The 12775-nt window shown below is 50.2% G+C and overlaps 1 protein-coding gene across 1 annotated transcript in view; it reads right to left on the reverse strand.

The window, feature by feature from the left end:
* Positions 1-12775, reverse strand: part of LOC128726465 (1-phosphatidylinositol 4,5-bisphosphate phosphodiesterase classes I and II) — a 53080-nt gene that overhangs the window by 14422 nt on the left and 25883 nt on the right. Inside the window, exon 3 of the mRNA XM_053820279.1 lies at positions 10982-11119. Coding sequence (XP_053676254.1) covers positions 10982-11119 — 138 coding nt within the window. The remainder of the gene's footprint in view (positions 1-10981; positions 11120-12775) is intronic.

The following is a 12775-nucleotide window of genomic DNA, read 5'->3' on the forward strand; positions in this document are numbered from 1 at the left end:
AAAGGTGGCCTACTACGACCGCGAGTTATGCTAAACGAAACTTTTAATTAGTGCCATTTTTTAAGCTCCCGTGGCCAGTTCACGATCAGCCCGTTGATTTCGTTGGACCACACCGGGTAGACACCGGAAAGGACGCCGGAAGATAAGAACGATTCACGTCACGGCTCGCACTGACGTCAGCTGCTGCGGGCTTTCGGGAATACGGCCTATTTTCGCGTTCGGACGACGAACGGAACGGAATGTGAAATATTGTGGCGCTCGTGCGCAATTTACGGTTGCATGTGCATGAGTGTGTGTGTGGCAAGAGTGCAGGAAAAATAAAAGCAAATAAAAAAAATGGAAAGAAAACAAGCAGGACGCGCATCGTTCTCTTCACGCGGAAATAATCGAATTCTGAGCACGAGTTTCGAAGGATCCGACAGCCGTGGTGGTGTAATTATTGATTTTCCCCACCATTTGAGAACGGGAGCCGTGATCCAGGATACCACGGAGTTCGCAAAGCGCTGAATGCACAATTTTGCAGCCCATCAGTTAAATTGAGCGGCTCGATAAAATGGCCTCACCACCATCCACCGGCAGTGATGTATGGTTCATTATCGGTCCATGGTCCCGATTCCGGTTCATTAGAAGCGGTTGGTGGAAAAATGACGCACGTTCGTCGGTGTGAAAAGCGAACGGACCATTTCCGTGGTTCCGAGGTGCAGCAAACATCGACATCGGCACTCGTTCAATGGCTTCAGGATTGTGTGGTTTTTTTTTCTACAATTTTCTCCCCCCAAAAGCTCCAATCGCCGTTGCTTTTATTCCAGCCCCAGGATGCACCGGTTACGGTGTAGCTGAAGCCGACAGAACAGTGCCGGCAGTTCAATTAATGGACAGCTGCACTTGGACGCTGCCCACCGAACGTCCGTTCGAGTGGCAGGTAAATATTTTTCTCATAACACCGAACGAGAAGTGAAAACTTTCTCCACCCACTCTGACGCCACGTGCTGCCCATCCCGAGGAACGCTAACAGGAGTTTTGCATGCGCCGATAAATGGACTCTAAACCGCCATCCTGCCCCGGGGGCCCTTCTGACCACGGCTTCATTCCCGAAGAAGTCAAACAGTGGAAAAGCGCACAACGAAAAGAGCAAAACGTTGGGGCTTTTGGGGGGACAGGGCAGTTCCGGGCCCAAAGGGAGCGATAGAGCACCGGTGACGGTGGTAGGACGAAGCGGCCAAACGGTTGTTTCCCTTTCCGATCCCTGACCTACATCAATGTTTATCTGCCTGTTCGCGCTAACCCAACTGCGATGCAATATCCGGGTGGTGAGCGTGGGGATGGTGGTGGTGGGAAAAACACACCCACACACGCGAGCGCAAGGAAGCCGAAAGGACTGCAGCGTAAATCGAACTGGTCTCGACTTTTAAATTGGGTCGCCGAATGGAAGACAAACTTTGCAACCGAGGAGCGCAAAAGTTGCCAGCGCTAGTTCGCCGTGTGTTTTATTCCTTTTGCTTTTCCCTTTTTTTTTTACATTTCCATTCCTGCGGAAACCATCCTCGGGAAACTTCCACCGCACCTTGCGTAATTGCCATTACGAAGAAGTGACGTTGGCGTGCGGGAAAAACGATGGCCAGTAGTTTGAAAAGCGTTTACTCCACGTGGCACATTGCTCCTTCGGAAGCATGCTTGGAAAGGATCCCACCATAGCCCGGAGAGGGTGGCGTCCGTGCATGCAACATGTTTACTCTGTAACCCTTCGGCGAACTGGTGAGCTCACACACGTACATCCCGAGCCCTCGCAATGACGGAAATTGACGGAAGGATTGCGGCCGCTCTGGGAAGCGTTTTATCTCAGGGAGTAGCAACTTTTCAATCGAATTAAAATACCGGAGCTGGGAAGTTTTTTTTCCCTCCCTGTAGTCCTTTTGGCTGATGCCACGCAAAAGGACACGTTGGTTTCATGCTCGAGTAGGTCACCTGGCTGGGTGGAAATTCAACAGTAGAAGGTTGAATGTTTTCTCGAACGTCTTTACGACTAATTTCGGGTGCTCCAACAAAAGGCCATTGAGCGAACGGCGTGACACACATCCGCGCGCTGCCATTTAAATAATTACCCTCGCTTTAATAGGAGTTATAATCCTATTATCCTTGAGCGGTTCCTCACGCGACGTAGCCACGCGGATCGTGTCCACCACCCCATCCGGAGTCCCTTCCCCGCCCCGAGTTGTTGATTGAAGTGATTCTAAATTAATCCGATACTCATCAACCTCTTTATCCTTTTGACCCTACTCACACGACCCTACCAGACAGGGTGCTCAAAGGCGTGCGAAACCCGACCGGAAGCCTGACTCCACGTGCCACCCTTCTCGTGCTCTCTTCTCACCCACACAAGCACCCATCACGTAGACATATGCGCTCGAATGCCTCCACGGGGCCGAGTGGTGCAGTAAGGGTTCGCTTGGTCGTATTTATCTTGCACTGACAAGCGTACCCACAGGCCCCCACAGGCTTGGGTTATAAATATGAAATTAGGAATCCTTCAGCGCATTCACTCTCGACACGCCAAACACGCGCAGCTTGTTAGGTGGGCCTCTATTCCGCATCGCTCTTCGAGGTTGATGAAAGTTTTCACCCTGAAGCACGCGCTCGCAGAACCAACGCAACACGCGCCAATGCTCGTCCTACGGCACACAGTAGTTTTTCCGGCCGCTGTAGGTGAATCCTTTTTTTAGGGGAGACGAAATGGTCCCACCGGTGATGGAAGGGAGAAAGCCGGGCATCAGCTCGTGCGTATGAAGACGCATATTTCCGGTCCCCAACCGATGGGCCCGCATCGAGCCCGTTGGCGTCATCGGAGTGCCCGCAGAAACTGGAATTGCTGTTGCTTCTGCAGCTGACAGGCTGGCTGATAGCGCCCCGAATGATCACCGCCCATGGTGTGGGTGGGCCGAGGTCGCCCTTAAACCCCGGCCTATGCCACCTTACCTGCCGGTGGTAGACGGCGTCGTCAGGCATTCGTCGTTCGGTTGAGAGAACACATTTTCCACCGGAACGAGCAAAATGAGCGGCCCTGAAACACCGGCAGTCTCGTAGCTTCCACGCAGGTTTGCTCAGGTGATGATGGCTTTGTTATTGGGAGAAGGAGAGGTTGGGAAATTACAGCCCTAAAACGCACCGTTTCGCGGCGTCCGGCGTCCTACGAAAGGCAGCTGTCTATCGCATCCTAGCTGAGGCGGTGCTCCATAAGCACGGCTAGGAGGCTCGTGTTTCTGCGAAACGAACGAACGGAGAAGAGAGAAAAAAAAAGAGGAACAAAAGCACACGCCCCAGCCCGAGTGTCAGGACGGATTTCGTTGTTTGTCGGCACGTTTTCGGGGCATTTAATCAAATTATTTCCAAGCGTGCGGAGAAGCGATGCAGCGACCGGATAATGGTGAACGGGCGATTTTGGCAACCGCTCGCAAGGCGAAGCAGGAGTAGGAAGTTTTTAATTAAATGAGCATTTGAATATTTCATTGTTTGTGTTTGCCTGCATGCACTCTCATTTTTCTGGTGGTTTGAGTAGATTTTTGACACATGTTTTTTTATTTATTTGCCCACACTCTCCCATGTTGATGCAATTTGTGAAAACCTTGAAAACTATCACACACGAAAAAAAGGCGCCAGTAAATCATCCTGCGCGCATCTGCTACATCGAAGGTTAACGGTACGGCGTGTTTTTTCGACCCTTTAGCTCGCGTCTCAAGCCACTCAAGGACATCCGCGCAGCAACAAAGACTCGTTATGGGAAGAAATTTCAAAAATTATCCCCAAGCGAATCGTAACTTTCGTTAACCCCATAGCACGGGGTCAAAAGGCAACCATCCTGGCGGTATCCTTCCGAAGCCGCCTGAAGCCGGTTTCGTATGTTCGCGAATGTGGTTTTGTACAAAACCCCGTCTCGGAATCGCCTCCGGCATACGGTTCGGTACCGAGGCCGACTCCCATTCGGTGGAAGGTGGTTCCCAACAACTTCCCAAGGGCAGATAAACATTAAATTAATTATTTAACTTTCTTCATTAATCAACTTTCCAGATGATTCCATCCCGCACCCGCACCAGCACCAGCACCAAGGACAACAGCGGTGGCCAACAATGCTAGTGTCGATGCCCTAGCAATGCCTCGTGGCCACGCATACGCCGGGCCGTTTACCGCACGGGTGCTCCACGCCCAAACTTCGGACGATAGCGACATTAATCGGAAAGCATAAGTTTGCGCATTTAAAGTTTGGAAGCAGAATCGAAATCGACACCACCGCCCACAGCTGCATTATTAATCTCCATTACAAAGTCGGACAGTTCCGGGTACGATTGGCACACCGCGTTTCGTCGGAAACGGCACGGAGCATTACTTCAAAGCGTTGGTTCCAGTGAAGGGCGTGAAAATACACCAAACAAGCTTTCTAGCGGCGCGTGTATCGCTTCCCCGAAACACAATTATCGAAATTATAGCGATGGGGGAGAGAGGTGCCAAATCCATTGTCCACATCATTTGTGCGTTTGCGCTGAACGCATTTATCGTGAATCGCTCTTGAGCCAACCTGAAGCGTTGGAAGCCCATTCGGGGAAGCTTTGGAAATCGAATGGCAAACAATTTCAAAGCCGCCTTCGATTTGCAGCAGATTAAGTTACCGATCCATTCTGCAATCAATCGCACAAGCCAGAAACGAACTACACAAAGCAAGCCGGTTGAAAGTAAAATTATCATTAAAATCGTAATTACAACAGGACTTGGGAGGCTTTTTTCCTGCCACTTGGTTAGCTCCACTGAAACAGCTCAAACAGAACCATCCTCCCGCGGGAATCCCACGCGCAATCACTGCTCCAACTACAAAGCACAAGCTACAAAAGGTTCACTGAATCAAATGAAATGTCACAACCAACGCACCTTAGCCATCACCCACGCTCATTGTGGGTGCTGTTTCGCGATTGTTTTGCCAGCGTTCGGTCAATCAGGCGGCGAATCAACAGGCTCGCGGAAAAGTCACGTCCCAGCACCTAACCGGCCCGCGACAGAACTAATTTGATCGACAAGGACCCCACGTTTGGATGACCTCACCGAACGGGTTGATGCAACGTGCAATTTTGCGGACTCGATTTGATCCGATTGCAGACGGACGTGATGAAAACCGAGAGCCAGCACGCTCAGATATTTATAGCCGAAGTCATTGGCTCCGTGAGAGTGTAGGGCGGAAGCAAACAATCGGAACAACAGTTTGCAACACTTTCCATTACATTCCGGGCGGTAAAACACGCTTACTATGTACGGGCTCAAGGGAAACGCCACGATGAACGCCGTAACAATAGCACATTTTAATTGCATGTTCAAATTAAAACCCATAATGCGTGCTGCATTTGGTTCGTACCGACCTCAGGACGATGATGGGAATGGCCAACCCGGTAGCCAGCTTGGGGTATTACATTAATCACCCACAAGGACACTTGAGAATTAAGAGATTAAACGGGGGTTCTTGAGAGCCTTACACTGGCGCGGCTAGGTGTGTTTATAATGCCATGGTTATCGCACCGCAACGAACAATTTACCATTGCATCATTGTTGCAAAGTGCATTCCGCTCCTTGCTTCGTGTTCGCCAACCAACCTACTACTGGCCGCCCCAGACAATCTCTGGCGATGAAGGATAATCATTTGCGTTGATTCATTACTCTTCGTCTTGCTTGAAAGTGCTCGTTCGCATAAACCCCTAGTCTAGGCTGTTGAGCTGGATCAGGACGATGTCGGGTAAAATGTCCCAACCCAGAGCCGGTTTGTGATGGGGGAAAAACAACACCAGCCCAGACCGACAGACATTCGACTGGGAAGACTAATGCAATGACGTTTATGTGCCACATCACAGTCGAAGCAGATCAACTCACAGATAGACTCACAGACAGCGGGCGCAACACACAACACAACAAAGCGCAACGTCGAGGGAAGGTTTGGAATGGCTCCGAGCGCCGATTTCATCGCTCTGATCATCCCTTCGTTAGTTTCCCTTTTTTGCAAGGACACAGTCAATGTGTAAGGGCCCACATTCCAAGCTGAACACCCCCGCAGGGAAACGCAATCCAAGGAGTGGTTCGGTGCAAAAACAATGTTTCATACGCCTTCACGGGACGAACGAATGCGTTGCCCTTGTTGCGTTGTCCTTTGCCGATGCCGTTTCAAAAAGTGAAGCAACACAACACGGTGAACAAGTGAACACAAGAAACATCTTTCGGGACACACGATTGAGTTGTTTACAAGCGTCGTACGTTTTGGATGGGGTTTTTGAAGTGCTTCTGCACATGACGATGCGATATTTATGTTGTGTTTCTGGGAATTGACTCAATCACGGAATCATATGCGCTTACGCTTACGGTCGAGTGGGTGGAAAACTTACTTCCGATTTCTGGCCTCGCTCTCCCCAAAATGGTGATGCAATTAGATGCAGGTGGGCTGCTTCTGACGCAAAAGAAAACACATGAAAGCTCAAACTTTACGGCGTAGTAAATTTTAGTCACTGGAAACATCAAACCACTATTGGACCGGGCATGTTACATGGAAACCTCCGGTCAAACAGAGCACCCACCCGTACGTTATTCCACGTAGCTAATCATGTTGAGAGGGTGGCATAAAAACGCTGATAGCCTCAATCATTGCGTTCGTACGCTCGTAGGCTTGGTTTTCAAAAGGGCAGCGAAACGAAACGTAGCCACAAATCGTAGTATATGGAAACGATAATGATAGCTCGTAAAAATACATATTACATAGCGTATTCAGTTTTCCGCTGCGACCAACGGCCACATAAACATGAATTATCCTGTAGAAAATTGCCGCAAATCTGCAAAACTCCACCACCCGGCTTCAGTTCAGCCTCCAGACTGGAAGTCTGAGACATATTGTCAATCGTGACATGGACATGGTGGACGATTCGAGTCTGGTTCTCATACGGCCACACACTGGCGAAGATGTTTATGCAAAAGAACGCTAAAAGGACGATAAACAGCACCGACGGTTCCGACCACCGAGCTTGCCGAGTTTTTCTTTTTGTGCCTGGGTGTATTAGTCAAATGCCGCGCTCAATGGTGGGCACGAAGCAAGAAAAGTCATGACAACCCATCATCATCACCATCATCATCACGTCGTCGTTGTCGTCGTCCTGGCTCAACCTGCCATCGATCATCGGCGCTTCCGGTCGCGTCGGTATCGGTGGTGGGATTTAAGTAAAATACATCAGACAACCGTAAACCATAACGAGCTTCTGGCAGTTGGGAAACGAAAGATTGCCACTGGAACTCGCGGCCCGGGAACCAAAAGAGCGGACTGGATGGCCGGATGTGTTTTGTCCTTCGCCGAAGCCAACACGATTAGGTGACCATAGGGAGAAGGTTACGCAGGAAATTCACCCTGCCACATGCCCACGAACGAACAGGAAAAACTGTCCCGTTGAGTGGAGCGATTCTGGTCAGGGTCGTCGTCAAGAAATCGTCCGTCCACTTACGAGACGAACGAACCGACACCATCCGCCACTCGTCCAGGCCAGCCCCGAGGTTGTCAGTGGCTACGTCTGCTGGTGGACGTGCGCGAATCGCCCGCGGCCATCGGAAGGAAAATGACCCGCTGTGACACCGTGATTGAATCGTAAAAAGAAGCTTATATTGTTTATCGTCGTCTCCTTGGACGCTTCGACGGTGCCTCGGGTGCAGGGCAATCATTCTGTCCCATTCTCGCGTCCCGAGCTCCGTGAGGATATCACCTTCAGCCAGCGAAATATGTGCTTCCTGTCCTCGCCAGTACGCAACAAAAGAACCGACCGATGAAAGGAGCGCGATAGCCGCGTTCACCCAACGACCACCACTCGAACAACTCAGCTCGATTGATGGGTTGCTTATTTTCTTCGTTCGCCCCCGGAGGGCAACAAGCGAACGCGAACTCGAACCCAAGAGCAAGAGAGAGAGAGAGAGAGAGAGAGAGAAAAAAAAATGCAACAAAAATACCACCCCCAACCGAACGGGCCAAAAGGTTAGCCAAAGGTCAGCGTGATGGGAAGTGTGAACTATACCTGCCGGCTAATCAGGACGAAAAAAAAAATGATCGATTTCACGATACCGACCCACACTTTTTTCTTTCGTTTTTTTTTTCGCACGCCCTTGCCCTAATGGAGATGATTTTTCATTCGGCCACATAATCAATTCGGCTTCAACTGCGCCTAAGCAGAACAAATCATGGTTTCCGGTTACGGGTCGGGAAATCTTGGCTTAACGTGGAAAACCGCCGCCATCATCGTTGCCGTCGGGTGCTCTCGAAGTGCGTTGTGCGTTCGGTCGGGGGAGTTTCGTTTGAAATTATTTCCCATTTTCTCCGTTTAATCGCTCGCTCCGTGGGAAGATGCTAAGGCGAAGAAAAAAAATGGCGAAGAAAACGCTCCCTTCCTTGTTGTGGGATGATTACAACTTTTGCGTGACACGAACCGGCGAGGCGCGCCGCAGGAATCTTGATAAAGCATGACGCGTTAAACATTCAACCAAAGGCGTGTCTTGGAACCAGAAATCGAAACAGAGCACCCAACTTGCGGTTTTCCCGGAGGGTGGAGAGATTCCGGTTGATAGTGTGGCCACACGGCACGATGAGTTTCTATTTTCATTCTTAATCCTTCTCGTTTAATTCGGAACGACGGATCGTCTCACACGGAACAGCACGAACGGACCGGGTCGCTTCGTCCTGCGGGATCTTTCCTTGATCGAAGCAGGCTGCAAACAGCTGCCGGTAAGTGTTGATTTTGTTTATTATTACTATGGCTTTCGTTTCCGCTTGCTCGTTTGCGCTGCGAGGCTTCTGCTTTCAATCGAGAGTGAAAATTGTTGCTCTTCAGTAAAGCGAGCAAGTAATTATTGTCACTTTCCAGCTTACCAACCGCTTCCGCGTTAATCCTCCACGAACGATGGGGTGCCTCGAATGAATGCTGAAAGTGTCGTCGTTTGTTCTCATCGAGCGTTTGTTTGCTCCATCCACCAGAGCAATTATCGACGCAATGAAGCTGCCTCGACGCTAGCACTCACTCATCATACAAAAGGAAGAAAGATTTTTAAATCTCAAATGCTCCCTCAATCAAAACTTTGCAATCTCGTAAAGATGGAGCAAAAAAAAAACCAACAACACCCAATCCATCCAGCGAACCGTTTTCACATTCTTTTCTTTGCACCGACCCACCTAAAAAGGAAGGCGGTTTGTGGGTGGCAAAAGTTTTCACTTGCCGGGGCCAATTCTTTAACACCTTCCTGCCAATCGATGACAAACTCCTGCCCCGAAAAGGTGTTTGCTGCTTCGCAACGGATCACCTGCCACCGGGTGCGGTTCCGCAACCGGCCGAGGGTGTCGATGAAAAGGGTAGAAAAGTTTACGACAACGTGGCCACACGCAGTCGAGCTTTTTGGGGGAAGTTTTGCTTCAACCGCTTCAAAGCAGCCACCGCTCGGGGTGGTTCATCAAAATTTCATCATTTTTCGATGCCAAAGAGGTGGATATTTCAATTACCCGAATCTGATGGCTCATTTTTAATGCCACCAGCGACATGCCTGCCAAACAGTGGTTGGATACATCGGAGCTGATTATCAGCAGAAAGCAGCCACTTTACAGACGCGCAGGACTTTGAACTTTCAAGTGATGGAAGCTGAGACAACAACGTCCATCACGATGAAGACGACAAAGACTGTAAAGGGTAAGGGTTTGTCTACCGTCCGCTTTTAAGAATCAAATTTACGGCAGCAAAATTTCCCAAAGCGTCCTTTTGCTCGCTTCAAGCGAGATGTTAGATCTCGATCGATCGCACAACGGATACAAGGACGCACGCGCCCCGTAAAGTGTTTTTCTCATTAACGGAGCAGATGGTATGTCTCAAACACACCCAACAGCCACCGCCAGGCACCGCCAGGGGCTGAAATACCTTCACCATGGGTGAACGAATCCTTGCAGACGCTCGCAACGGTGGTATCGTTGTCCCATTTCGCAAGTCCTCGACTACTTCCGCTCGAGCGTGAGAGCGGGCTGCGAATGACAACTCCACGACTCCGGATAACTCTGCTGCTTATTTCCCTATATCGTGTTCCTACCCATTCACGTGCTTTCGTCCTTTCAGTGCGAATCCCTAGAAACAAAACGGTGGAATCAATTTCGATCCATATTCTGTGTCGGGGCCGGGGCTGTTCATTTTCATTTTCCCCGGGCAGAAGCAGACCGAACTTCCGCTTCCGGTGAAAGGTACCCGATAGGCCTGTCATCGCTCCGTTCCGGGCACAAATGCTCGAGACCGGAGCGGGGAATAAAATGGCACACGAAAACAAAAATACAAGCGTCGGAAAGCCCCCGGTGAAAAAGAAAACTTTCATGAATATTGAATCCCACGAATGTCAGCAATTTAATTCGAACTTTTCTTCAGGTCCGGGTGTTTTTATTTTTGTTGCAACAAAAATGCCACACCAAAAGAAAAAAAAAAGAAACGAAACAAAATACCAGACACATCATCTGGAGATTGTTTTGTTTTACTTTCGAGTCCGGGAGCTTTCGGAAACGGAGGCTTTCGGGGACACTTTTTTCGTAACGCTAACAGGAATCCCGCTCAATGGCGGGAGTGGTTTTAAAAGCAGACTGTTGAATTGCAAAGGCCCGCAGGGGTCGTTTCTATCCGGCATCCGTTCCGTTCTGTGGCTCGACGATCGCCAATCGAACTGTGTGACTTTTCCTTTATGCTCAGACAATACCCAAGCGCAAGCGTGCCAAGCGTTTACGAAATGACCGATAAAGTGGACGAGAGAACCGTTCGGGAAACGTATGTTAGTTTTCCCCCCATCTGTCCCGACTGTGTCCGTCACTTGTGTCACCCGGGGAGGAAATTGATTGGAACGCCAGGAAACGGCTCCTTTTCGGAGAGCGACCCCAGCACCGGTGGCATTTATCATGCCGTTGTGTTACACTTACCCGAGCGATATCCTTACGCGTGCAGCAAAAGTTGATAAAGTTGACGTTCACGAAATCGGCACCGTAGCACACGGTGACAGTTTTCTCCTCGAGCGTGTCCTGCGAGCCCATCGTCACGATCTGGCGCAGCTTCATATCCTGTGGGGGGTTTCGGGTAAGAAATGTAATAAAATTAGTACATATCGAGGCACAAAAACCGCATCCCGCCTGCGTGTGTGCGTGTGTGAGTGTTTGTCGAACACACACGCGAGTGCGGGTGGATGGTTGAATTCCACGAGAACGTCGCCACGGTGGCGTACGAAGGTTGTCATTTTCATTTTCCCGGTTTCAATCCTGAACACGCCCGTGCAGACGCTGAAATTGAAATTATACCGCAGTATCAATCATCCGACAAGCGGGGTGTTGAAGCTCGGTTTACCACAACCGTATCACCACAAAAGGGGGGGGGGCGAAAAGCACACGTAAAACAATTTTCGATGCCATTTTCAAGCGAAAAACCAACTCCCCACAGCACGGATGGAAATGTATCTCTCGAGCCCGTGTTTGGTTTTCCATTTCATTCCCGCGAAAGCGCGTTATTAGGCTCGATGTATTGTCGAGGATGTCTGACCGAAAAGTCGCATATCGAACCGAAGTTCACAATGATAATGGAGTGCAATGGAGCGACCTCCTGTTGGGGATAGTCTTTTTCGAGCTCCATAAGAGCAATCGAGCATGGCTCCATCAACTCGATTGCTTCATTAGGACGCAAACCAACGGGTTACGAGAGCTCTCCTAGCCTTTGCTACGCAAACATCACTCGCGCACCATTCGCCTTGAAAGGTTCGAAGACCCAGTTCGAAGTCAACAACGGTAACTCACCGGAAAGTCGACGCCCGCAGCGACGCACGCCATCATGTCCTCGCAGCCACGTTCACCGACCCGGTGCCGGCTTTTAAGCAAATACTGCTCAATATTATATCGGTAACTTGATTTAAGCAACTCAATAAAGCAAACATAAACTCAAACATGTATGCACACGAGAAATCTTTATGTACCGTCAAGGCGACTTCGCCCACCACCAGGATCCCACCCACCGTGGAAGGTATTTTGTTTTCCACCCTTTTTTTTCTCTTTTCGCTTTCCCTTCCGATGCCTTGCAGGGTGGATTTTTTTTTGGCATTTTGTTTTGTGTGTGTGTCCCTTCATGCAATGCGAATGCCGTGCCAATCGCTCCTCGGGTTTGATATTCTTCAAAAGCACCAGCACGATGAAGACATCCACTAGCGTTGGCGGTACCCGAAGGCGGCGGGAAATATTGACAATCACATCAGCAACCCCGACGTGCCTTCTGCCGGCCACATCGGGCATCCTTTTGGCAACACCGCTTCCAGTTCCACCTGTCCACCGGTGCAGGTCTTTGATCGATCAATTCCGCTGGAAGGTATCCAGTTGCCTGCTGACTCCAAACGGCCTCCGGTCTCCAGCACACACATGGGGGCTCGGAAAACAGGCTCTTATTACGACACCCGATCCGGCGCTGGCGCTACCGTTGGTGTGCGTACGTATGGCCTACGTCTGCATGTCGACAGCCCTCCCTACCTGAACCTGGGGGTTTGCAGAACCGATCGGGCACGCAAAAAGACACCAAATCGTCAGCACACGCACCATCCGGTAGCACCCGGTATTGGCAGTAAATGAAACATGATACACTGAGCTGACGAAGCTGCCAGGCCTCCAACCTCGGTCTGTTCTGCTGGAGGCTTGTGGGAGGTGTGGGTGGGGGCGTGTGTGATGGAAAATGACGCCAACATC

Source organism: Anopheles nili, chromosome 3 (genome assembly GCF_943737925.1).
Source record: "Anopheles nili chromosome 3, idAnoNiliSN_F5_01, whole genome shotgun sequence".
NCBI lineage: Eukaryota > Metazoa > Arthropoda > Insecta > Diptera > Culicidae > Anopheles > Anopheles nili.